The sequence below is a fragment of the Lissotriton helveticus genome, chromosome 1_1, assembly GCF_964261635.1.
Source record: "Lissotriton helveticus chromosome 1_1, aLisHel1.1, whole genome shotgun sequence".
In the NCBI taxonomy this organism is placed as follows: Eukaryota; Metazoa; Chordata; class Amphibia; order Caudata; family Salamandridae; genus Lissotriton; species Lissotriton helveticus.
In genome coordinates this window covers 2059838613-2059866009 of record NC_136057.1, presented here as the reverse complement: position 1 = coordinate 2059866009, position 27397 = coordinate 2059838613, and the positions used below count along the sequence as shown (strand labels likewise).

Genomic DNA, 27397 nt, shown 5'->3' with positions numbered 1-27397 from the left:
GGGAGGTGAGGCACTAGAAATAGAAAGCGGTGCGTCTGTTCCTTATTCCCAGGGGAGGTGATGCATCAGTTCCTTACTGCCAGGTGAGGTGATCCGTCGGTTCCTAGCTGCTCCGCAGGGGAGGTGGTGTGTTGGTTCCTTATTGTCAGGAGAATGGATGTGTTGGTTCCTTACTGTAAGGGGAGGTGATGCGTGGATTCCAGAAATGCAGCCTTAGTTTCTTACTGCTGGGCAATGTCAATGAGGAGACAGCATCGACGTACAATGTGTCAAAAATCCAGATGCGCTGAGTCGATGTGATGGCAGCGAAGCAGGTGCTGTGTCAATTTCACAGTCGCGAGGCAGGAGATCCATTGATTCTTCCACCACAAAGCAGGGGCTGGGTCGAAGTCAGAGCAGGGGACACAGTTGTCGGTGACACGGATTTAGCACCACTTAGAAAGTCAGGACTCTCACCAGAAGTGCCTAGGCACTGGTAGGTGAAGTCTTGGATGGCACTGAGACTTCTTAACTGGAGGCAAGCACGCACAAGCCCTTGGAGAATCTTGGAAGCACGATTCAGAAAGCAAAGTCCAGTACTTGCACTCCCAGAACAGAAGCACCAAGCAGTAGGCCAGCACAACAAAGCAATAGGCAAAGTGTCAGTCCCTCCTACAGCATCCAGTATTTCTTCCTGGCAGAATATCCTTTAGTCCAGAAGTATTCTGATTTGAGAATGTCAGAGGTCCAATACATTTACCCCTTGCTGCAGCTGAAGAAGGCAACCTTCAAAGGAAAGTCTTTAAAGTGCACAAGACTCTACCTTTTCCTGACCTGGCTCCAGACACACTACAGGGGCGTGGAGGCAATTTTGTTTGAGGACAGGCAAAGCACTATTCAGGTGTCAGTGACAATTCCTCCCTCCACTCTAGCTCATTAAGTACATCAGCCTGGTGATTGCACACCAGGATATGCTAGGCACATGTCAGCTCCCTTTATGTGACTGTCTAGAGGTAATGCACAAGGGCCCAACCGTCATCTTAATCCAGATATGGATTCTACAGACAGGCAGAGAAACAGACTGGTTAAGGAAGAAAATGCCCACTTTCTAAAAGTAAATAAACAACAGCACAGCGGTGATGCACTCAAATTACATAAAGTAAACACAGTTTACAATAGATACCAAATGTTATCAGTTACAGTGTGCACCCTCTGAGGTGGTTCTTCCCAACCACGTTTTCAAAAATGAAGAGGAAAACTAGGACAAAAAGTTTTAGACAGGAAGTGCACTAAAACTTGCACTCAACTGAGTGTCTCACACATATTCAACTCAATTTTTTTATCCAATGTAAGCAACAGGTACATTGATCCGAATCATCCCAATGAATGTCTGTGACGCCATCACTCTTTTGCTTTGTAAATCTTTGTTTAATCAAAGATATTTTCTCAAACAAATTAATAGTTTTTCAAATATCAATCAAACATGTCAGGTGTGGGTTACATACATCCCAAAGCATATAGGGTGCGAAGCCCACCCTTCTCCAGGGTAATCTAGAAACAAATCATAATGGCACTAACTATACGATAAATCAAATGACATAACTATATACAGTAGACCAAACTGGCCCTTAGTCCTGTGAGGTAATTATGAGAGATAAGACAAGCAAATAGTATACGAAGTCGTGAAAATGCCCAAGTTCACTGAGAATTGACATGCCAAAACAACTGTCATTACTAGCAAAAAACAATTCATTAAGGGAAAAGTCCATGAGGATGGAAATACATTTCAAACCTTGAAGTAGGTGTGAGAAAGCAAACAGAACAGAAAATGGAAGAAACAGCCCTCAGAGCACTCATGCTCCAATCCAAATCAAGAAAATAAGCTCACAATCTCCTGAATATTAAGTGGACCAAGGTACGTGACCCAAAGAGTATACTGTGCGCGCATGCATTGTAGTGCATCAAGATCCTCCCCATTCTATCATGGAAGTGTTCTGTAACGTTCTTAATTACCTCCACACCAGAAATCTCGTGGAAAAATGTCCACAGTATGATAACACCATATGTGGACCAAACAAAAGAATCTCACTACTCTCGTAGCTCAAAAGCCGAATAATCAGCTAACTGTCGGGAATAGCTTTAAAAGTAGCGCTGGAAGTAATACAATAACTTATTAGATTCCCAGTCACGACAAAGTATTTGAACACCAATTCATAACGCAAGCCTCCCACCAGATCGACTCACCTAATCTCAATAGGTGGTAAACATCACTTACAACGAAACTTTTACAACGCACTACCGTTACAACGCAACCATTACAACGCAAACTATTACAACGCATTGGTCTGGGGGGCGCTATAGGATAGGGAATAGGTTAATTTACTATCCAATAACCTTCCCTAGTGTCCACGGGGACTGGAGTTGGAATAGTAAATTAAACTATTCACTATCCAGCACCCAGAAGCACTATGCGTTGTAATGGTATGCGATGTAAAAACCGCGTTGTAACAGCATGCGTGGTAAAAGCATGCGTTGTAACGTCATACATCCCAATAGGTAAATGCGCCTTGATTTCCCTTGTGTAGCGACTGTGAAAGTACCAGACTCCTAACCTCTCACACCTTTCTGCTGCTTAAAGTTGAAACAATAGGGGGCCTTCTCCCGCACAGCTGGACCGCTGCTCGCTGTGAGATATTCGGGATAAAGGGAAATAATGAAATGAAGAATTGTATAAGTTGCCACCAGTCAAGGGGACCTTTACTCACTGTGAATTCTCAAGCGTGGTGCAAAAACCTGACGTATCACCTCCATGCCTCCCGTCTAAACCAGTGCCCAGGAAAATTACTTCTGCTGTTTTTGAATGAGCCGATCTACTTCCCCTTCCGTGAATGTGCAACACGTCACCACCCAGTGGAGAAAATAGATATAGGACAGAAAGACTCCTGCAGGGCATAGCGAAAACAACATGTCTGCCACTTTTGTTATCATCTGGATGTACTGAATCATGATGCATCTATTAGGGATGATAATGTATATATATATATGAGCACACAAAAGATCTGAGACATTTATACGAAACTCCAAGGTTGGTGACATGCAAGAAATTTAGGGAGATTTTCATGAAGAGGATATAGACAGAATGGAGGAACACAAAGGAATGCAAAAATCTTATAACTGCTCCCACTGTAACAGCATATTGATTGGTTCTTCTATTTCCCACCCTTGGACAGGGAAGCCTATCAATTTGTACTTCACAGCTAACTGTAATGCACAAAACGTCATTTACGCTTCAGGTGCCCTTGTGGTTTTATTTTATGTGGACAAGACAGAAAGCTGTAATGCACAAAACGTCATTTACGCTTCAGGTGCCCTTGTGGTTTTATTTTATGTGGACCAGACAGAAAGATCACTGTGGACACGTATCACTGAGCATAAGAGCAGAATTAGAAACAGGGCAATAAGTTCACCTATAGCTAGCCATTGGATTGACAATCACCACACTATAGATCAACTGAGGTTTACAGTGCTGGAAGTAGTACAGATCAGAAATGATAGGGACACGTCCAAGTTCATCACGCAACGTGAACGTTTTTGGATTCGGCACCTGTACACCCTAATGCCCAAGGGTCTCAACGATAAGTTTGATCTAGCATGTTTCTTGTGAGTTTTATTTCACGTTTATGCTTATTCCTCACCTTGCACAATTGTCTACTTTTATGTAAACCTGGGCAATGAACAACACTCCACTAGCGGAAGTTGCAGAGATTTGGTAACTACGCATTTCATTGAAAGCACGTAATTCATGCAAGAATTCCCACTCCACTACGCAAAGGAGTTACTACTGTACCCACAACTCTTTCGTAAATCAACTTTACATGCTAAAAATCATATAACCAATTCACATGAGTGAACTTTGAAAAACATCAGGCAATGAGAGAGGTGATGATATTGGGGTCACCCCTTACCTAGGGGGAAGGAAAGCAGATGCCTTGAACATAAAGAGCATATCATGCTGAACGATTCGGTTGTGGTCCCATCCTCCTAGGACCATCCCTAGCAAATTTATGGGCAACAATACAATGCCAACCAAAGGCCCAGCAAAGCATTATGGGTGCGAGATACTAGAGTTCAGTGAATATTATAGTATTAGCTCTCAGCTGAGCCCCAGAGCCTGCCCCTTGAAGAGTGTTTTGATATTGGATACTATAATATTCACTGCACCCTGGAATATTGTCCCATAATCCTTTGCAGGGCCTTTCGTTGGGATTGTATTTTTTGCCCATAACTATGCTTGGGGTGGTCCTAGGAGGATGGGACCACCACCAATTGTTCAGAATAATGTGCTCTTTGTGTACAAGACATCTGCTGGGGTCTCTCCCTAGGTTAGTGAGAACGATAAAAAACACCACCTCTTACTGCTTGCTGTATTTTCATTTTCACTTTCATGAGATAATTATATGCATTTTAGCACGTAATAGAGTTACTTGTGGTTTTAACAAGGGTATGTGAGGTTTTTGTTTTATTAATTGTGGTGAGACGGAATGGAGTTGCAGAGCATAATTCACTGATTCTTTTATCAATTCTGCAGAATTCCATGTAGTGGTACTCCCCCAACTACGCCCACTCTTAGTTTTATGTAGAGAAGTCTCCCAACTTTAACACCTCTCTAAGCAGACCACGAGTCTGTATCTCGGTGGAGCAGTACTTATATGCTTTGTGGTCAGTTGAATCCTGCCATGGATAATAGCATATCGGTGTTAACAATTAATCATTTCAGTACAGTTTGCAAGATGTAGAGTACATCCCCTGGACGGGAAGTCAAGCATCAATTATGACATAATTGAGTATATTACTGCAATATATACAGCCAGAAACTGTCACACGTTATAAGTGTGTATATATTCATTAGCATAGTCCCAGTCTCAATGTTGTGTGTAAATCTTGTACAGTTCTGTTTGTCAAATCATTTCAAGTTGCAGGAATATGTACATCTTTCAAATGAAACTTTATTGAAACATGACATGCACATTAACCAGTTTTAACCATCTAAGTATTTATAAACAATTGGTGTACACAAAACATGTACAGTTGTAGATTGGTGTGAACAAACACACTGACTGCACAACATATTTTATATTCGCAGATATGAGTACCTACGGTACTGTCACACATCGTTAAGATTATCGGTAGTGACAATCAATGGATGTTACATATATGTTCATGTCACCAACCTTGAAGTTTCGTATAATTGTCACAGATCATTTTGTGTACTCATATTTACAACATTATCATGTCTAATAGATGCAGCATGACTCAGTACACTGAGTGGTGATGCGTCATGCATTCACGGAAGGGGAAGTAGTTTGGCTCATTTAAAAACAGCAGAAGCACTTTTATTGCGCACTGGTTTAGACAGGAGGCACCGAGGTAATACATCAGGTTTTTGCACTACGCTTGAGAATTCACAGTGAGTAAAGGTCCCCGTGACTGGTGGCGACTTATACAATTCTTCATTAATTATTTCCCTTTATCACGATTATCTCACAGCTGGCAACAGTCCGGCTGTGCGGGAGAAGGCCCCCTATCATTTCAACTTTTAAGCGGCAGAAAGGTGTGAGAGTCAGGTGTCTGGTACATTCACAGTCTCTACGCAAGGGAAAACACTGCGCATTTACCGCTTGAGATTAGGTGAGTCGATCTGGTGTGAGAACTCTAGGCTAGCGGTATGAATTGGTGTACAAATACTTTGCCGTGACTGGGAGTCTGCTAAGTTATTTTATTACTTCCAGCACTACTTTTAAAGCTATTCCCGACAGTTTGCTGATTATTCAGCTTTTGAGCTACGAGAGCAGTGAGATTCTTTCATTTGGTGCACATATGGTGTTATCATACTGTGGACATTTTTCCACGAGATTTCTGTTGTGGAGGTAATTAAGAACGATGCAGAAGACTTCCATGATAGCATGGGGGAGCATGTTGATGTACTACAATGCATGCACGCACAGTATACTCTTCGGATCACGTACCTCGGTCCACTTAATATTCAGAAGATTGTGAGCTTATTGTCTTGCTTTGGATTGAAACATGGGTGCTCTGAGGGCTGTTTCTTCCATTTTCTGTTCTGTTTGCTTTCTCACACCTACTTACAAGGTTTGAAATGTATTTCCATCCTCATGGACTTTTCCCTTCATGAATTCTTTTTTGCTAGTAATGACTGTTGTTTTGGCATGTAAATTCGCAGTGAACTTTGGCTTTTTTCACCACTTCATATACTATTTGCTTGTCTCTCACACAATTACCTCACAGGACTAAGGGCCAGTTTGGTCTACTGTATGTACGTATGCCATTTGATTTATTGTATTCTCATTGCCATTATGATTTGTTTCTAGATTCCCCTGAAGAAGGGTGGGCTTGGCACCCAAAATGCATTGGGATGTATGTGACCCACACCTGACATGTTTGATTGATATTAGAAAAATTATACATTTTTCTGAGAATTCATCTTCGAATAAACAAAGATTTATAAAGCAACAGATTGACGGCATCACAGACATTCATTGGGACGATTCGGATCAATGTACCTGTTGCTCATATTGGATAAATATTTGTGCAATGTTTTGAATTGGTTTAGCTGGAGTTGAATATGTATGAGACACTCAATTAAGTGCAAGTTGTACTGCACTTTCTGTCTAAGACTTTTTGCCCTAGTTTTCCTCTTCACTTTCTAAAAGGGGCATTTTCAAAGACTCAATTTAAAAACCTGTTTCACCACAAGATACATTTTTAAATTATGGGTTCAGAGACCCCAAACTTGCAATCTCTATCTGTTCAGAGTGGGAATTACACTTAGGGCAATCCCTATGTTACCCTATTGGAGAGAGAGGCCTTGCAACAGTGAAATACACATTTAACAGTATTTCAATATTAGGACATTCAAAACCCACCAGTACCTGACCCACCTTTTAAATAAACTGCACCCTGCCCATGGGGCTTCCTTGGGCCTACCTTTGGAGTGTCTTATATGTTATAAAAGGGAAGGTTTGTGCCTAGCAAGTGGGTGAAATTGCCAAATAAGACTCTGCAGTGGCAGGCCTGAGATATGTTTACTAAGCTACTCATGTGGGTGGCACATCCAGTGCTGCAGGCCCAGCATTTAATTTGCAGGCCCTGGGCACACCGGGTGCACTTTCTTTACTGGGGTTTTATTAGTACATTAAATATGCCAATCATTGATAAACTAATCACCAATACAATTTACACAGGGAACACTTGCACTTTACCACTGGTCAGCAGTGGTAAAATTCCCAGAGTCGTAAAACCAGCAACACAAAATGCAGCACACAGTAAAAAACAGGTGAGAAGCAAAAGAAAAGGGAAAGTCACCCCCCCCAAAAAAAGAGGCCAGGTCCAACACTCCTGTTAAGCTGCGGGAACGCAAAAGCTAAACGCCAGCATCTGCATTGTGCCCAGTTGATCAGTTACAACTGGGTTTGCCCTCAACCTACTAGTGCAGCCTGGGACATAAAGTCCTAACCCTCATAGGTTCCCTCCGCCCTAAGGTCCTGGACCTGTGACTGGTGCTAAAGTGTAGTTTGTCTCCTAAAAAGGTATCGCCACTTGTGAACCTGGAACTTAAAAATAAACATTTTTGGCAAAGAACCAGTGGCTACTGCACTACTGCTGCACAGCTCCCCGTCACCGCCGAAGCATCCCTGGGCAGCTGACTTCAGATTGTAACTGCTGAAAAGTGTTGCTGGTTTGGCTATAGCTGCAGTCGAGAATCAAGCCTCATGTTGGGATGCCTGTCTGCTGACTTTGAGTCCAAAGCCGGATCTAAACTGCAGAGGACCCTGCCAACAAACCCAAAGATGAGGAAAAGAACCAGAAAAGATTCTAAAGAAAGAAGAGAAGAGGGCTGATATATCTCAACTAAGGGCAGACAAGTGGAGCAGACATCTTGGGCCGGAGGTGACTGCAAAGGACATCACGCTTAGCAATTTTCTCGCACAGAAAGTCCTTAATGTTCCCCGAGTCAAGGACCACCATATGAAATGTATTAATGATTTCTATTATACTCCTTATCACTTATACATAATGAAGTTGGGACAAGACAGGAAATATTTTCGGTAAGGCGCTGACGATACTAATGCAGGCCATACCATTGCAGCATGCTGCTCTATACAAACTTATTGCACTGTTTTTTTTGGGAAACCCAATGGGATCTTTCATTTAGACATTTCCTGGGACCTAAATCATATTGGGCCACTCACCTGCAATCCCACACAACATCTTAGGGTTTTATTTTTTTGTAATCTCATTGGGGTGACTGGTTCTGGTGCAATATTGGTGGCATGAATTCCTTAACACTGGCTCCCATGAATTAGCCATTTTAGATCAAGATGACCGTAGAACCCGGTTAGGTCAGATCTGGGATCCATTGAGGGTACGGATGTGCCGGACTTTGGCTGGTTAAGATATGATGTCCTCATAGCGTTTCTTGTTTTGCCTTATATGATTTGCTCTGTCTGACACTCCCTGCACTTTAGGTTTTCCTCAAACTTTCCCCCTTTAATTGTATTGATTGTTTTTCTCTTTTTTGTTCTTTTGTTTTATCTTATGTCATGTATCTCTCTATTCTGATGCAAGTTTTCTCCAATAGAAAAAAAAAGTTTCAAAATGCATAGGTAAAAGTTTGACCGGGACCAACCCGGCCCCTGCATTCAACGGCCACTCCATAATGCAGTGATGTATACAATGTTTTGAGTGAATTGCAGTAATTTATTAAAACATTTGAAAAATCATACATTCAGTTTCCTCCTACAGAATTTTGTCATTTTGGTGCCTGTTTAAAGATAATAATATATACTATTTTCATAAATTATAGAGTGATTTGTATTGTGTTGCGTTTCTTACTCATTAACTACTTTGGTACTGGTAAATATTTTATTCTTATTTTCCTTTGAGTTACGCCTGACAGCTCTGTGCCACAGATGCCCAGGATAGGGCTAAGGTTTAAAGCAAAGTAACTTAACTGGATCTGATACAGAATTATGACATTATTACTTGATGATTTCTCACAACCACCGCAACTAATAATTCACTGTCTTACAAGGATGAACATAACAACATGAAATATATTTTCTTCGACATGGGGATGCAGTGAAAGAAACTAGGAAATACATATGTTAATGCAGAAAAGCGTAAGCACATTTTTAGGTTTCACTTGCACAGTGCTTGCGCTGTGCTTAAGAAATCTATTGTTTTTAATAGAAACTGAAAACGGACTTACATCCTCCCTCCTCTCTTTCCTAGCTTCTCATTGGTTCCTGTGTATGTCACTTACCTTTCCTCCATTTCTATTGACTGTAGCATATGTTCCTGCATTTAGCATTGCTTGTTACTCGTCTGCTTCTCTTATCAGTTTCCCGCCACTGAAATACTGTTAACATCCACTTTGGTGGAACTATGTTTTCATAAAGTTTTGCCCGTTACTCTTGCAGCATAATTATATAATAGTTTATCACCCAGAGAGATTACGTGATTTGCATAGAATCACAGGATGTTGCGAAGAGCCGCCAAGACTCGAACCGGGATCCCCAGCTCTCAAGTCAGCAGCTCTGGCTGATGCGCCACATCCTCCCCACTCCCGTGTTATCTGTCAGAGAGCTCTTTCCTTCTGCCAAGTGATGATTGATGAAAACAGCGCTTTATTCATATAAAGACAAAACTGATGTATTACCAATGCTTGTTGAACTTCCTTTGCTCCCTAAGACATATACAGAAACAGCGCTCCCTTACAATAAACCAGATTGTTTATCAAGGATAATGCTGTCCTCAATTCCGTCTACGTGGTGCAGAATTCGATACATTTAGAATACAAAAATGCACGGCATCATGGTCTCAAGGCGATTCTCCTCTCAGATAATCCAAGCGAATTTAGGTCTTCAAGAAATGTTTTTAGTTTAAGAGAGAACCTACCAGCATGCACTGATTCCATTATAAAAGGTTTGCATAGGTAAGAAATGGGATAGCCGAAGTTGCATCTGGAAATTCAAATTACGCAGTGAATTAGACATTAAAACCACACCAGATAATTGATGCAAAATTACTGTCTATCAGAAAGCAACTGGAAAGGGATATTTATCTGCTTTGATTTCACTCACTCAGTTTTTCTACAGTGTTTTCCATGATTGGCCCTACATTACTGGTTAATCATCCAACAAGCGTGAAGTGCAACACCCCAGGCAAAATATAATTTTTTAGATGCAGCACTCTTGATACACTGAAAAAAACATTTAGAGACCTTTTTTTACTATACAAACTTTGTGGGTGTATGGGGTTAGTTGGCGCTCATATAGTAGTATAGACTCTTATCTCCTTTCAGACTAAATCAGCTGATGCATCCAAAGTTCTGAGAAGAGAACACCCTACTCCCCTATACTCAATAGATATTGAGAGTCTTAAAAAATGATGTTTTCGGAGCATACAGATACATATAACAATTAAGTGATTGTTGATTATAAGAACACAAAGCAAAAGTTAAATAGTGGGGCTTTGTCAATGCTTGTCTTTATTTTCGGCAAGTTCCACTCCCTTTGCCAACGCGTTTCGCCGTGGTTCGGTTTAACCTGCGGCTTTGTCAGGGCTTTGAGTTTTCGATGACGTTCAGTACCTCGCAAGAGTGTCTCCAGTCAGTACTGTTTGTTTTTAAAATGAAGTTATTGCTTCCCAATAAATTCGGAATTTCAGTGTCGAATCAAATAATATCCATATATCTCGAATACACATCATGTGAACTCCCAAAGTGAAATTTATGCCAATCAGTATCGCGGTTGGGAAGTATTTAAATTCCAGGATATCACTTTCTATGCAATTTTACAACGATGTGTTAGTCTCATATCGTTCTGCAAGTCCTCCATTTGTTCACGTCTCGCCCGTGTGCAGGCGAGTCGCCTGCACACGGGCGAAACCACGGCGAAACGCGTTGGCAAAGGGAGTGGAACTTGACGAAAATAAAGACAAGCTCCGAAAACATCATTTTTTAAGACCTTTTTTTACTAGTTTGTCACTCAATGGTGTCCTAAGGCTGCTGCCTTAGCTGCCATTAAAGAACCACTGTCCCTGCAGCCTTGCCATCATCCAACCTATGCTCTCTAGCAGAGGGAAGCAAATGAAACCTTGAGAATTTTACATCACAAATGACCTCACTTTTAGGATCAGGACTTGACCTCCTATTCCAAACATTTCTGAACGATCAATGTGGGCCTGGACCTGGAGCGAGTGGAATTATTTGCAAATGTTGACAATACAGTCTCAACAATATGGTGAATATAAGACACTTAAAGAGTCAATTAGAGTTTAGTAGAATTGGAAAACCACTAGAATGATTACAGAGTTCTCCAGTCCCATCAAACTTGCATTTGCCCTAGAAAATACGGGGTTTCCCATGTCCGACCTCCACCAGCCCCAATAACACAGCAGTCTCCACCCTAAGAAAGCCTTCATGGCAGCCCATCTGCTACAGGACCACTGGCTTTCGAGCGTCATCAAGAGATCTGTGCTATTTAGGGATGAATTTTGATGTTGCATAAAGAAATCACCGCTTTGGTGTCTTTTAAGCATCACTAATAAATGTTGGTGTGTGCCCTGATATGGAGCCCCCCGGAATTACAGTTTCACCCTCATCAGCATTCCTGTTAACTATGCTTACTGTTTTCAGTGCAAGATATTCCCCAGTGGGTTTATAGTTGTGCTCTACAAAAACACCAACATAACATAATTAGCATACCCTGTGGTTGCAGTGTTTACCAGGTGTGCAAATGGGATTGGGGGCCCTTAATAAAAATTGCTTACATTTCTATAGGCACTCATCATAACCTTGCTCCTGGAATCTGTTTGTTTAGAGTGAGGCAAAACCTGAACTCTTCTCCTACTTATATGTCCTTTCACCCGAGCTAACTGTATGGACCAGTAATCATCATCCTTCATCTCCTTCTCCAAGTTGTAAGTAACATAAATGGATACTTGTATAGCGCACTACTCACCCCCAAGGGTCTCAAGGTGCTTGTACAAATACCACTGTGGAACCCATCCTGGCTTTCCCTGTGAGGTGTCAACTCCTGGGCACCCCCAAGGTGGAGGCCAGGCATCCTTAGCATTGTGGGGGGTGTTGTGGAGATTATGCAAGCTATTGCCCAGAGTTGCACTCCATGATTGGAATAGGCACCGAGGCGAGAATTATCAGGTCCGTGGAATTTTTTAGCCCAAGACCCGCCAAGGCAGGGAATTGAACCCTGGTCCTGGGCTAGATCTCTGCATCAGGGTCTGCCGCTCTAACCATTGAGCCACACTTCTCACACTAAGTGAGATAGGGCAAGACATTCAACTACTTCTCTACCCTGAAAGCATTGAGGAGGCCAGGATCATCACACACCCACCTCTCAGGCCACTGTGCCCGGATCTGGGGGACTCATGGGCACTTAAGCAGTCCTTGCTACCAGCATTGCTGCTGTTCCAAGAGTTGGGAGCAACAGGAGCCAGATATTAATGAGAGCTCAGTGATTTGACAGGTACCTCCATTTTAGGCTTTGACTTTAGGGTCTATCAAGGGCAAACAGTAAAGGGGTAATCTTGAAGGCTGTTTTTTGGATAGATATTTAGTCTCAGTCAACGCATGGTGCACTTACAAAATTATAATGTGCATTCTGGCATTGTTATTTCTTTTGTTAAAATGAGATCATATTGTGTTTCTGTAAAAAAAAATGGTAAATAACTATGATAGTTGAGATTACATTATAATCAGCTTTTATATTGGGCCTGTACATATTGCTTATCTTTACTTATTTTTTTACATCTACCCCATTTTATTGGATAGTCCTACTGCACTTTGTCCTGGATGAAAGGAAAGAGCCAGAGCACATAATCTGTAGTTACAGAAGCACAGATGTTCACAGTTTAGTGTTACACCATCTTGCACAAGTGAAATTCAGGATATGATACAGATTGTTCTGGTGGAACACTCTCTTTCTCTGGTTGCTGTTGGCGAACTTTGGGTGATATATATATTACTCCTGGTGGAGGCCAAAGGCTGTGGCGTTAGGTGACACGTTGATAATCTGGGTGAGTCATGGTTCTACCTGCCAAATCCCAGCATGGAAATGGGGCTGTTACGGTAGTCCTGGGTTGGGGTGTTCCCTCATCCTCACAGGATGCGGGGGATGGATAGGCGTCCCATCCCCTTTGTGAAGGTTTGTAGCAATGACCATGTTCATGCACCTGTCCTTTGTGCACCTTTAAAGTCATAGACAATCCTTCAGGATCTGGCTTTAGCCAGGAAAGGCGGACACAAAGAATCTTTCCTGCTCTTACGAAAGTTATATGCATACAAACCAGACACATACACTTGGATTTCCAGTAGTTGCATCTAGAACAGACAAAGAGAGCTGCACATTAGGACATTCGTGGATGGGAGGCAGCAGCTCCGACCACCTGTGAAACCTTCACAGTATTCCACAACCTCCTGTATCACTTAAATACTGGGGCACTCCAAATGGGAGTGCGTCGTCCCACAGTTATCAAAGCACTACTTTCCGTACACCTTTCACACTCTGGGGAAGCTTGGGGACATTGGCATTGCAAAATATATGCCTTAACCTAGGAATATGAGTTGACAGTCTCCCCACAGGAGTGCACATAAAAAGGCCTCTCCCCTAGGCAGGGCCAGACTGGTCGTAGCAGACAACGGGTGTTTTCCCGGTGGACCGTAAGGGTGGGGACCGTTTTTGGTACAGGGGGCTGGTTTTGCAGCAGTGCTGCAATATCGACCCCCTGTACCAAAGCAGCAGCAGTGGTTCCCACCATCCCCAGCGGGCAGTCAGAATTAATTGCCAGGACCGGTTTGTGTTCCCAGTCTGGCCCTGCCCCAAGGCCTATAGATCAGCTGCCACCAACCATTAATAAGGGGATGGCATTGTAATGGGACCGATAATCACCTATAATAAATGAAATTCCACATTGGATTTGTTGCTGGTACCCGAAAGAGGCGAGCACTCTGCTGATGAGCAACTCCCAAAATCATTGAGAGCACTTGTCAGCGGACACAATCTTTTTGGGCAGGAGACTCTACTGTGTCAGTCTGAATGAGAAAACAAGGATGCGCATGACACACAACTACTACGATAGGGACTTTCTGTCCTACTACCCTAAATGTTGCTTTTCTCCTAATGTTATTTTCAGATTGGTAAATTTGTTCTTTGTACTAATTATAATAAGAAATCAAGATATTACCTGCTTTACATAGTATGATTTTACTGGCTTGATCATTTGCAGTGCATTGCAGAATTTAGAAATGTCTAGCCTATTCAGGAGTGCTTGCTGAATTAGGAAATTGCTAGCCTGTTCACTGAGATAAGGATTCTAAAGTCACAGGAGTCTAGGGAAAGTGCACCATCTTCTCGCACAGTATGTTCATTGTGTTGCTAAAAATCTCATTTGAAACCTCAAGCAGAGCTGCCTATATATAATGTAATCAGCTAGACAGCAGTGCAATTCATGGACAGTGGATTGTGTGGATCAAGGAACTGCATCCAAAAAAGTGATTCTACCTGCCTAATATATTCAGAAAGGACTTTCCACGTCCAAAACCAAACCAGTTTCACGAAAGTCTTTACCACCTAAAGCAGCCAGGGGGTGCTACAATACAGACTGTACTTCGATGTCTTTAATGTGGCAGAGATGAGTTGCTGCAGGAATTAAATTGAAAACAGCCCAAAGGAGTAATACGGCCACTGGAGTGCAAATTGTGGTCCGGGGAAGAATCCAGCACACTCTAGCACCTTCCATCAAGACTTCTCTACATATCATTTAAACACCTGAATTTCTGACAATGTTTCAAGGCACTCTTCTAACTATGACAGCAAAATCAGTTGTCGGAGGGGGGCTAAGATCTGCAGTTGAAGAGTCCTCATTGCTCCACTTAAAATAAGAAAGTGTTGCTATTATCTAGGGGTGGGCGGTAAACTCCTCTCCGCCAGTGGAGCTCGTGTTGTCATGCTCACTCTGCACTCTGCCTGGAGTGCAAAGTTCTGTAAAAGCTCAGTGAACTGCTTCAAGGTGGAGTTTTTCACATGCACAGCTCGCCAATGTTAAGTTGGCGAGCACAAGAGAAAAAAAATAAGCGCTAGGCTGAGTCTTGGCATGATTTCTCAAGGCGGGTGGTTACGGTAGGTCACTACCATTCACATTGAAAAGGGTGCTGCTCAAGTGGAAAATCTACTCAAATGGCAGAAAAAAGCAGTGGCATCTGTCCTGGTGCTGCCTGTGTGGATTTTACAGTGCAGAGCATTCAGCCAGTGCTAAACATCAGCGCGAGCAGCACGATGTGCCACAACTCAACCACTTGCGAACCTCTGTGGAATCTGGCTGAGTTTCTATGCAACTCCACAGAATTCCGCAGAGTAAAGCACATAAGTTCCACCCAGCCATACTCTATTAGCATCCTTTTCTCCATCTCTTATTTCTATTTCTGACTGCTCTCATGCCCTGGTGTTTGATTATTGATGTGTTGTGTTGTCCTTTTCTCCATCTTGTATATCTATCTCAGGCATATCACATGCCCTAGTGTTTCGTTAATGATCTGTTGATGTGTTGTGTTGTCCTTTTCCCTATATTGTAGGTCTGTTTCAGACTCCTCACATGCCCCAATGTTTATTATTGATGTACTGATATGTTTTGTTGGTATTTACTCCATCTTGTATGTCTCTCTCAGACTCTCCACATGTCCTAGAGTTGGATTAAAGATGTGTTGATGTGTTGTGTTGTCCTCTTCACCATCCTGCATTTCTGCCTCACACTCCTCACATGCCCTAGTGATTGATTAATAATTTGTTGATGTGTTTGCTGTTTTTGTAGGCGTTATGTGGCTGCTCAATAAATGTACCAACGTTGGAAGAAACAAGTATCCCTATGACGATAAATGAAGTGGTAAAACCAGGAATGAGAAGGCGAGTTATAGGCTACGGTCTGCCATTTCCAAAAAATCCAGACCAACGAGGAGACCTGCTCATAGAATTTTCCGTGTCTTTCCCAGACAGTATACCATCGGCATCAAAAGAAATTCTGAAAAAACATCTTCCAGCCTGATAAAAAAGGTGATTTTATTGTTATAAAATATTTCTCTGGCAAAGTATGGCAACAGAGTATTTGGTGACGTTTGTTTCATCTCATTTTCTATTTAAAGTCACAAGTTGTATAATTCAGTAGCCTAAGGCTGACAGAAGGTTCTTTGTTTCTGCATCTAGGGATAGAACTTCAGAAGACATGTCATGCACATATTAAAATTGTTATTTGTTACAACTACCCTTTCTCATGTATGAGGGGAAATTAAAAACCAATGCTTCGACTTTGGGGTATTTCTTTTGTACCAGGGGAGCAGTATTATGTAATTTTAGCTTGTAGGCAAACATTGTCTACTTATGTTGCTAAATAAGTCGCCTAGCCTAGCCTAAGCAAACCCAGGCTAGCACGTGCATTGTTCTGTTTCATCGGTGAATTGTGGCTAGTTAAATGTTTCTGGTAGCATTTAACCTATAACAATTGTCCTAGGGCAGGAGGTTCTGATATACACATAAGATTGCCCTTTTGTTATGACAAAGTGTAAATTTATCTGCAGTCAATGAGGACCAGACATGCACAACATACAGATTATTTTGCTTTATTGTCTGAGTATTTCCAGATGTGCTCTAGGATTTCTGGCCTTCACAGATATTAGCACGTAACTGCTCTCTGGTACGGAAAGAAACATAAGTAAAAGAAAGGGTATAGTGTCTTTTTTCAAAATCCCAGGTATGACTAGCTTTTATTCACTCAGAGAACCCATGAACAATAAGTCCTATGAGACAGTGCATCATTTCGGAGATTCCAATTATAGTGGCCAGGCTCCTGATGAGGAAGGAAGGAACTGGTTGTGAGAATCCCACCAGGGTTGCCTGTATCTTCCAGCCTTTAATTACAAATACCCTTTTTCTTTAATTGCTGGTTGGTTTTCTAGGTTGAGGATTGTCCAATCAGAGCCGTCGTGTGATACCTCCCTTCAGGAATTGGAGGAACCTCTGGGACAGGCTGTGTCTCCCTTAACACCTTCAATGCTATGGAGATTTTCTGGCTGTGCTGAAAACCATTGATTACCATTGTTCATGACAAGGTCAGCTCGTCATAAGCACACGACCAGTGTACTGCATGACGAGCTGAGCTCGTCATGAGCAGCGAAGGGGTTAAAATGTGATCGTCGACCACCTCCACTCAGTATCCAACATAGTTGCTTGAACAGTTGGCCCACTGGATAGTTCTGAGACATTCAGGCTAGAAAAGAAGTGTGTGAAAACAGGATGGGTCGGCTTCTTGTCTGCCCATTGAACATCTTCACACTAGCTGCATGATCTGACCAAGTCCATCCTGAGGAATGTAATGCAGTAACCTGGCTAGAGTAAGGGCACCAATGCAATGGCAGCATGTTTAATCTGAGCAGTATCAGCCATGGGGTAGGCCCAGAGTTGATACCAGTGCTCACTTGTTACAGAAAGATGGATTGCCACCCTAAATACATGTCCCTTATAATTTAGAGGCATTTTCTTAACTATTACCATCACACCTTTATATTTTTTTACCCTTTGTGGGGACAGATGTGTCAAAGATGCGGATCCCTAGATTTCTGTTCCCAGAAACTCAAGTTGCATCATACTAATGACTTCCAGTGAATCCGAAACAAATGAGTCCGAAACAGACCTACTTGCTTGCTGTTCAATACACGTTAGGTATGGCAAACTTACTTCACACAGCAATATCCATGCCACAGTTCAGATACATTTGTTGGAATTCTTCTCCAAGGATATACTCAGTGATTATAAGCTCTCTTGAGCAGTTCAGTCTCATCCTTAGTAATTGACATACTCTAACAGAAAATATTTGATCACAATGGATTTGTAAAAACAATATGCTAAGATTCTTCCCCACAAAACTCAAAGAGATTATGGTGGTGAGTGTGTGTGCATATTTATTGGGAGTGATCCTGTATGTTCACCAAATGTTATAATTAGTGTATGAATATTTTAGCAGATGAAGGGGATGCATAGTGATACATGGAAAAAATGTGATTACAAAACCTGGGAACTGAATCTTTGATATATTATTGCTTTTAATTTACAGATATTTGTGATCTCTTGATCAAACTCCGGAGAGTTCAGTCTCCATATTAGCAAATCCAATCAAACATGGCTTGACCAAAATGTTATTTATTTATTGTTAATTAGCAATGTCAATGAAACCTCAAAGCAGAAATAATGACGTCTGATAGAAAAAGGAATGAAAGGAAGTCTTGGACTAAGAAGGCAAGCTTGAAGTTGAGGTCAAAGATGACCTCCAAAAAGAAACATTTGTTCCAGTTTGTTAGGTTTTCTAGTCTTTATATGCTGCAGGGTGTATTTCCAAGACCAGCAAAAGAGGCCTAGGAGGACAAGAAATTCTTCTCAAACAAGAACACAAACGTAATCCCTTTTTAGTTATTTGGGGCAGTTTGTGCTTCAGCCTTAATGTTTTTTTGTCTGAAATAATATACAGACCAAATGTGGGTCCTTCTTTGCCCCACATGTCGGGGATTCTACAAGAATCAAGTGTTTGAAAAATTTCTCATCAGGAAACCAAGAAAATAGTCAATATGTAGCAAAATGTTAACCTTTCTAAAAAATGTGAGAACGGTGCTGTGCAGGAAAGTTTGGTTTCTTTAAAAGGATTATTGGGCTATGATTGCTCTCTTCCCGGTAATCAGGAGCGGATAGAGTCAAAATATCGAGTTTTTATTATTGAGTAGACATAATATGGAGTAAAAAATATAGAATGGACATAATATCGACTAGACATAATATAGACTACCAAAATATCGACTTGAAAATTTTAATATCGAATAAAATGGACATAATATCGAATCAAAAATATAGAATGGACATAATATCGACTAGACATAATATAGACAACAAAAATATCGAATTTTAGGTAAGTTAATATTATTTTTTTTGTGTGTAATATAATTCTGTAGCGGGTTGTGGGTTTATAGGGGAATAGGGTGGGAAGTAATTTAATTATAATTAATAAAATATGTTATTTTATTTTTTGTTATTTATTTAGAATTAATTGTTAATTAATTATTAATTGGTAAATAATTAAAATATGATTGGTAATTAATTTTAATTGATTAATTGATAAATATTTTAATTTTAGTAATTTATTTTCTGTAGCTGGTTGTGGGTTTATAGGGGAATAGGGTGGGAAGTAATTTAATTATAATTAATTAAATATGTTAATTAATTAATTGGTATTTATTTGAAATTAATTGTTAATTAATTATTAATTGGTAATTTATTAATTCTTAATTGATAATTAATTTTAATTAATTGTTTAATTGACAATTATGTGAATAATATTAATTTATTTTCTGTAGTGGGTTGTGGGTTTATAGTGGAATAGGGTGGGTGGTAATTTAATTTTAATTAGTTAAATATGGTAATTAATTAATTGATTGGCATTTATTTATAATACATTGTGAATGATTTCTTAATTGGTAATTAATTAATTGTTGATGATTAATTAATAATTATGTGAATAATATTATTTTATTTGTAGTAGCGGGTTGTGGGTTTATAGGGGAATAGGGTGGGAATAGGGTGGGAAGTAATTTAATAAAATTAATTAAACATGATAATTAATTAATTGGTATTTATTTTAAATACATTGTTAATTAATTTGTAATTGGTAATTAATTATTTCTTAATTGGTAATTAAAATGTATTAATTGATTCGTTTATAATTATGTGACTTAGATTCATTTATTTTCACTAGAGTGGGAATATTAAAATGTACCCCTATGCTATCCAACGCTTTACTTACTGTTGCACTCTCTGGAGTGGGAATAGTAATTTTTACCCCTACGCTATCCAACGCTTTCCCTACTGTTGCACTCTTTGGAGTGGGAATAGTAATTTTTACCCCTACGCTATCCAACCCTTTCCCTACTGTTGCACTCGCTAGAGTTTGAATAGTAATTTTTACCCCTACACCATCCAACGCTTTCCCTACTGTTGCACTCTCTGGAGTGGGCATAGTAATTTTTACCCCTACGCTATCCAATGCTTTCCCTACTGTTGCACTCTCTGGAGTGGGAATAGTAAATGTTACCCCTACGCTATCCAACGCTTTCCTTACTGTTGCACTCTCTGGAGTGGGAATAGTAATTCTTACCCCTACGCTATCAAACGCTTTCCCTACTGTTGCACTCTCTGGAGTGGGAATAGTAATTTTTACCCCTACGCTATACAAAGCTTTCTCTTCTGTTGCACTCTCTGGAGTGGGAATAGTAATTTTTACCCCTACGCTATCCAACGCTTTCCCTACTGTTGCACTCGCTGGAGTTGGAATAGTAATTTTTACCCCTACGCCATCCAACGCTTTCCCTACTGTTGCACTCTCTGGAGTGGGAATAGTAATTTTTACCCCTACGCTATCCAATGCTTTCCCTACTGTTGCACTCTCTGGAGTGGGAATAGTAATTTTTACCCCTACGCTATCCAACGCTTTCCCTACTGTTGCACTCTCTGGAGTGGGAATAGTAATTTTTACCCCTACGCTATCCAACGCTTTCCCAACTGTTGCACTCGCTGGAGTTGGAATAGTAATTTTTACCCCTACGCGATCCAATGCTTTCCCTACTGTTGCACTCTCTGGAGTGGGAATAGTAATTTTTACCCCTACGCTATCCAACGCTTTCCCTACTGTTGCACTCGCTGGAGTGGGAATAGTAATTTTTACCCCTACGCTATACAATGCTTTCTCTACTGTTGCACTCGCTGGAGTTGGAATAGTAATTTTTACCCCTACGCTATCCAACGCTTTCCCTACTGTTGCACTCCTTGGAGTGGGAATAGTAATTTTAACCCCTACGCTATCCAACGCTTTCCCTACTGTTGCACTCGTTGGAGTGGGAATAGTAATTTTTACCCCTGCGCTATCCAACGCTTTCCCTACTGTTGCACTCGCTGGAGTTGGAATAGTAATTTTCACCCCTACGCTAATCAACGCTTTCCCTACTGTCGCACTCTTTGGAGTGGGAATAGTAATTTTTACCCCTACGCTATCCAACGCTTTCCCTACTGTTGCACTCTCTGGAATGGGAATAGTAATTTTTACCCCTACGCTATCCAACGCTTTCTGTACTGTTGCACTCTCTGGAGTGGGAATAGTAATTTTTACCCCTACGCTATCCAACGCTTTCCCTACTGTTGCACTCTCTGGAGTTGGAATAGTAATTTTTACCCCTACGCTATCCAACGCTTTCCCTACTGTTGCACTCGCTGGAGTTGGAATAGTAATTTTTACCCCTACGCTATCCAACGCTTTCCCTACTGTTGCACTCTTTGGAGTGGGAATCGTAATTTTTTTTTTTTGTCAAAGATGTATTTTATTATGAGGCAACAGAAAATAAAACACTCGCGACAATCTCGCACAACTTCCCTCACAGGGGGAATCTTGGCAGGCGGGAGAGAGTTAAGAGTACAGCCGATGACCCCCATCCAGAGGTCAGGGCTCGCCTGATAACAATTACAAAGCGGGCAATCAAGTCCAGTGCGCCCACGGGCGTTAACGATACAGTCCGGGTAGGCCTCGGCATCATGGAGGACCGCAATCAGCAGCCGCCCCTCTGTAGCAGCGTTGAGTGACTCCCGCCACAATCGAGGCACAATGTCCCAGAGATTCAACGAGAAAACAAAAAATGAAACCCAAACCCCCCCCCCCCCCCCAATCCCCCCCGGTGGTGGCAGCCCCCCTCACGCACATCCCATCACACAACTAGCATTCAAACCTGGAAGAGATGCAGGGCCCGCAATGTAGGCGGGTAGACCGCAGATGGAAGCCCCTTAGAGAGGAAGCGGACCAGTGGACCCCAGCGGAAGGTGAAGTTTTTAAAATCCCCAAAGAAGACCTCAGCCATGCGCTCCATGCTTAACAGTCGCCACAGCCTAGCACACCATAAAGAAATCGCCGGGGCCTCCCGCTTCTTCCAAGCCGCTGCCAGGGTAGTCTTGGCCGCCCCAAAGCACAACCATAAGATCTTCTTATCCGCCCGGGTCTGATGCTCCAGCAGTGGATCTCGGAGACCCAGTAACACATGTGCCATTGAGTCTGCCACTGGGTATCCCAGGATCTCCTTAACATGAGAGAGGATTTCCTCCCAATAGGGGCGGATAGCGGGGCAGTCCCACCAAACATGGCGGAAGTCGCCCAGCAGGCCACAGCCCCGCCAACATCTGTCGGAAGTGCCCGGAAATATACGGTGAAGTTTGGCCGGGGTGAGGTACCAGTCCATCATTGTTTTGAGATGGGCCTCTTGAAGTTCAACAGAGTGATTGTGCTTTGCTAAGTCTCTCCACAACCGTGACCACTCTACCTCAGAAATCTCTCGGTCCAACAACCCTACCCACGACTCCATGTATCACGGCCTGGGGGACATTGCCGTGGACAGGAGGTGATGGTAAGAAAGGAGATAGTACCCCGCATGCTAGAGGTCCGAACAAGAAAGGACTCAAATGGGGTGAGGGCTCTAGTAGCGGCGTCGCGTACAGCAGGGGAAAGCGCCCAGTGGAGAAGTTGGGCATGATGGTACCGTTCCGTCAGCAGGACCTCGTAGTCTCGTCTGCAGTTGTCAAATGTCAGCGTGTCTACTCCATGAAACAGGTGGGTGAGGGCCAGACATCCCCCCTTCCTCCAGACGTCAAAGGGCCCCTCAAATTGGGCAGGCGGGAAGGCAGGGTTGAAGTGGATGGGCGTAAACGGGGAGGGGAACGTAGTCCATCTCTCATCCCCGGCGAGTGAATCCCACACCTTCAAGGTGGTGCCCGTGGGAGTGCTGATGTATGCATTTTTGGGCCTGTCCCTCCTGGGTTTCCACACCAGATCCCAGATCGACCTCCCCGCCACACTCCTGTCCATATGGAGCCAGTGCTTTTCTGACTCCGGCTGAGACCACTCCACTAACACCCGGAGCTGCGCCGCTTTATAGTAGAGAAGCATATCCGGCAGGCCGACCCCCCCCTCCTCCCGTGGCCGACGAAGTGTGGTAAAGGAGAAGCGAGCCCTCCCTCCCCTCCAAATAAAGCGGAGCATGAGGGTCTTTATACTGCGAAAGAAGTCGGCGTCAACCACAATGGGGAGCGCCTGGAATAAATACAGCAGCTTGGGGAGAAGTGTCATTTTAATCGCGTGTATCCGTCCCAGCCACGAGATATAAAGGGGCAGCCAGCGCCTCAGATCAGAGCGGATACGCGCCAGCAAGGGTGGAAAGTTGGCGGCATACAGTTTCCCCACCGTAGGAGTGAGATGGATCCCCAGATACAGAAGGGAAGAAAGCGTCCATGGCAGGGGGGTCAACGGGCGAAGACGGTCCACTTCAACCAGGGAAAGCGTAAGGTTCAAAATAAAGGACTTGTCGTAGTTGACCTTGAAGCCCGCCACTCCCTCAAAGCGCTCTAGTTCAGCCTGGACCTGGGGCAGGGAGCGTGCAGGATCCGACAAGGACAGCAGGACGTCGTCTGCAAACAACGAGATTTTGTGTTGTTCGCCCGTAAAAGGCAGTCCCCGGATGGCAGGGTGTTCCCGCACCGCCATCGCCAGTGGCTCAATACTCAAAGCAAAGAGCAGGGGCGAAAGCGGGCACCCCTGCCTCGTACCACGGGAGTGGGGGAAGAAGGCCGACAGGGACCGTTGACGGAGACTCTGGAGCGGGGGCAACTATAGTTTGCACGGATCATGGTCACAAATTTGGACGAAAAGCCAAAAGCTGACAGAGTCCGGAAAAGGAATCCCCAGTCCACCCGGTCGAAGGCCTTTTCCGCATCCAACCCTACCAATACCGCAGGGATGCGGAAGCGGTTAGCCTTTTCAATAAGGTGGACCACACGGCGAGTGTTATCGTGGGTCTGGCGCCCCTTAATGAATCCGGATTGGTCGGGGTGGATGAGCGTGGGCATAAGATCTTGTAACCTAGTCGCCAGTATGGACGAATATAATTTGGCGTCTATATTCAGCAGGGCTATAGGTCTATAAGAGGCGCACTCGGTAGGGTCCTTCCCTGGCTTGGGGATAATCGACACCACTGCCTCAGCCATGGAGCCCGTGGTCGCGCCCGAGTCCGCCATGGCATTGAAGAGGTGCACCAAATGGTCACCTAAGTCTGCCGAAAAGGTTCGATAAAAGAGCGCCGTAACGCCGTCTGCCCCGGGTGCCTTATTGGGTTTTAGGGCTTTGATCGCCGTCAGAACCTCCTCCCTAGTGAAGGGGGCCTCCAGCAGGTCGTTCCATTCGGGAGAGACGTGGGGGAGTGGAAGAGCACCAAGATAGTCACTCTTGGCTGTAGGGTCCAGGGAATCTCCTGAATAGAGCATAAAACTCTCCAAAAAGTTCCGCCTTTTCCTCATCACGATGATGCAGGTCACCCCTAGGATCCTGGATGCCGCCTATATATTCCTTCTCCCGTTTGTCCCTCAACTGGTGCGCTAGGTGTTTCCCAATCTTGTTACCCTGCGAGTAGGAGAGACGGCGCAATTTCAGGAGAGTGAACTCCGCTCTATTATTATAATGGGAGCTGAGTTTACCCCGGATCGCTGTCAGTGAGCGGAGTGTCTGCCTGGTGGGATTCTGTTTATGCGACACCACTAACCTAGCCAATTCGTCCTCCAAACCCTCTCTCTCCTCCCGGCGCTGCCGATTGATAGCCGCGTTGAGGGCTAAGCAGCTGCCCCTGATCGACGCCTTAAAGGCATCCCAAGTGACAAAGATTGAGGTATCCTGGACAGGGTTAAGATAAAAAAATTCCCGGATCGCCGCCCGCAGAGCCCTACAGGAGGGGTCGTCTCTGATCAAAGAGGCCGGGAAATAACGCCGGCGCCCAACGAAAACACAGGGTCAGCAGGCTATGATCGGAGACCAAAAGGGGGAAGATCTTAGCATCGCTCAGGGCTCCCCGTAGGGATTGGCTCAGGAATCCATAGTCTAGGCGGGAATAAGACTGATGGACATGTGAATAGTAAGTGTAGTCCTGGGTGAGGGGATGGAGGGCCCGCCACCCGTCAAACAGCCCACAGTCCACAAACCGCTCACTCGTCTCAGCCGAGCAAACTCCTGCCTCCGCCCTCTGGGAACGAGAGCAGTCCATATCACGGTCCCACACTAGATTAAAGTCCCCCAGGACAAAAAACGCCCCCTCAACAAAGTCCATCACTGTGGTCAGCAGGTCCTGGAGAAACTTATTTTGACCTACATTAGGGGCGTAGAGGACTAGAAAGGTACACAATCTACCCTGAAGCACCCCCTTGACCAAAATCCATCTACCCTCTTTATCGTTCCTGACTCCCAGCGGTTGAAATCGCACTGCTGAACGGAACAGAAGAGCCACCCCTCTGTGCTTAGTGTGGGCCGAAGATCTATATATCAGCGGGTAATGCCTGTGCTTGAGGCGGGATTCGTCCTTCCTTGTCAGATGCGTTTCCTGGAGGCCCACCACATCCAAATCATGATCCAAAATATATTTCCACACCTTCTGCCTCTTTTGAGGGGAATTCAACCCCTTCACATTCCATGTGCCAACAATGACCGGCATGACGGACAAGCACTCACATTCAGCTCAGCGTCCCTCCTCCCTATACTCGACACATACCACTCCACCCAGCACCACTGGAACCTTATCAAACACACACCCCACCCGGATCCCTCCCTCCGACCCCCCACATCCGGAGATTGCGTAGACAGAAACAAACTGCAACAAGCATTCTCGCTACCACCACCACCTCCCCTCTCCCCCCTCAAACTCCCCCCCAAACGCCCACCCCCCTCCCCACCCCCAGGTCTGGGGAGCCTCAACAGGAGTGCCTCCTCTACCAGTAACTGCAAAGGCCCCAAGGGGGCAACAGAAAAAGGGAAAAAAAGAAAAAACAAAAGGCCACCAGAAGGGCGGCTTCAGCAGCCCATTGCAGGCTGCGGTTGGGACACCAGGTAATGTCCCATTCAGGTCCTGGACCGGGGTGTCTTCTCCAAAAGTACATAATTACCCACGGTACCTGAGCGGAGGGGGGGGTGTCCCTCCATCGCCCATCAGCCTTCCCTGCAGGGTCATGCCGCTCCCGAGCTGCTCTGAGACAGTGACTCTGTCACATTCACCACCGAGGCCACTGCACCGTCTCTCTCCTGTTGGCTGGCCGAGGGATCCGGTCTGCTGTGCATCGTCGGGCGCCCCACTCTCTGCCAGAAAGACGAACGTCGCCGTCGCCGCGCCGGGGATCGATCCGCGCCCGGGGAGGGGGCAGGCTCGTCCAAGCCCAGTAGCTCCCTGGCCGCCTGCAGCGATCGGACCTGGACTAATCTATTCTGCCAGCGAAAGATTAGGCGAAAGGGATGGCCCCAGGAATATGCCACACCTTGTTCCCTCAGGTAGGAAGTCACAGGTTTAAAGGAGCGCCTCTTCTGCAGCGTGGAAGCAGCCAAGTCCTGGAAAAGCTGGGGACGGTGTCCTCTGAACTGCAAGTCAGCAATCCCCCTCGCCTTCCGAAGAATACGTTCTTTAAGTTGAAAGTCATGGATGCAGACCAAAATGTCCGAGGGTGGAGCCCCCGCGCCTCTCGGCAGCCCAACTCTATATGCCCTGTCCATTCTGATCTCTCGCAGGTCTTCTTCACCCAGGATCTGCAGACAGAGGGCCTCCACGTATCCACGCAAGTCCCCCGCCTCACCTTCCCATGGCACCGAGCGGATGCGGATGTTATTCCGGCGAGAACGGTTCTCCAGGTCCTCAGCATGGGCCTGCAAGTCCAAGTTTTGCTCCGTCAGTCTGATCACGTCCTGTTGCAGCTGATGCACGTCCTCCGCCATGCCCAGATCGTGCTCTTCTAACGTCGCGACCCTCTCGCCAATGCCATCCACATCCCTTCTCACCTCTCTAAGGTCCGAGGCGAGCTGAGACTGCAGCTCCGAGATGTCCTCCTTAATGGCCGAGAAGAGTTCTAGCATGAATGCTTTGGTGGCCGGAGCTTCATCATCACGCAGACGGGGAGAGGAGCCGGTGCTAGTGCTCGGGGACGACGTCGCCTGCGATCCCCTGAGAGGCCCCTCCTTACCGGGCTTGTCCTTGCGGTTTCTTTGAGCCATCGCGACCCGACCAGTCGCCAGTGCCTGCAAGGGAGCCCTTCCCGACGATGATGATCCCCCTCCAGTCGCGCCTGTGTGAGCACTGCGACATCAGGGAGGATCTCGATTGCTCCCAGAGGGCTCACTGCGTTTCCCTGCTCGTCACCACCAGGCCAGGCGTCCCCTCTCTGGCCTCCTCCGG

The 27397-nt window shown here is 44.4% G+C and overlaps 1 protein-coding gene across 3 annotated transcripts in view; it reads left to right on the top strand.

Moving 5' to 3' along the window:
- Nucleotides 1–27397, top strand: part of DNAJB4 (DnaJ heat shock protein family (Hsp40) member B4) — a 405595-nt gene that overhangs the window by 343010 nt on the left and 35188 nt on the right. For all 3 annotated transcript variants that reach the window (XM_078645006.1, XM_078644996.1, XM_078644988.1), the window contains one exon: nt 15889–16127. In XM_078645006.1, the coding sequence (XP_078501132.1) occupies nt 15889–16119 (231 nt within the window). In that variant the 3' untranslated portion in view covers nt 16120–16127. The remainder of the gene's footprint in view (nt 1–15888; nt 16128–27397) is intronic.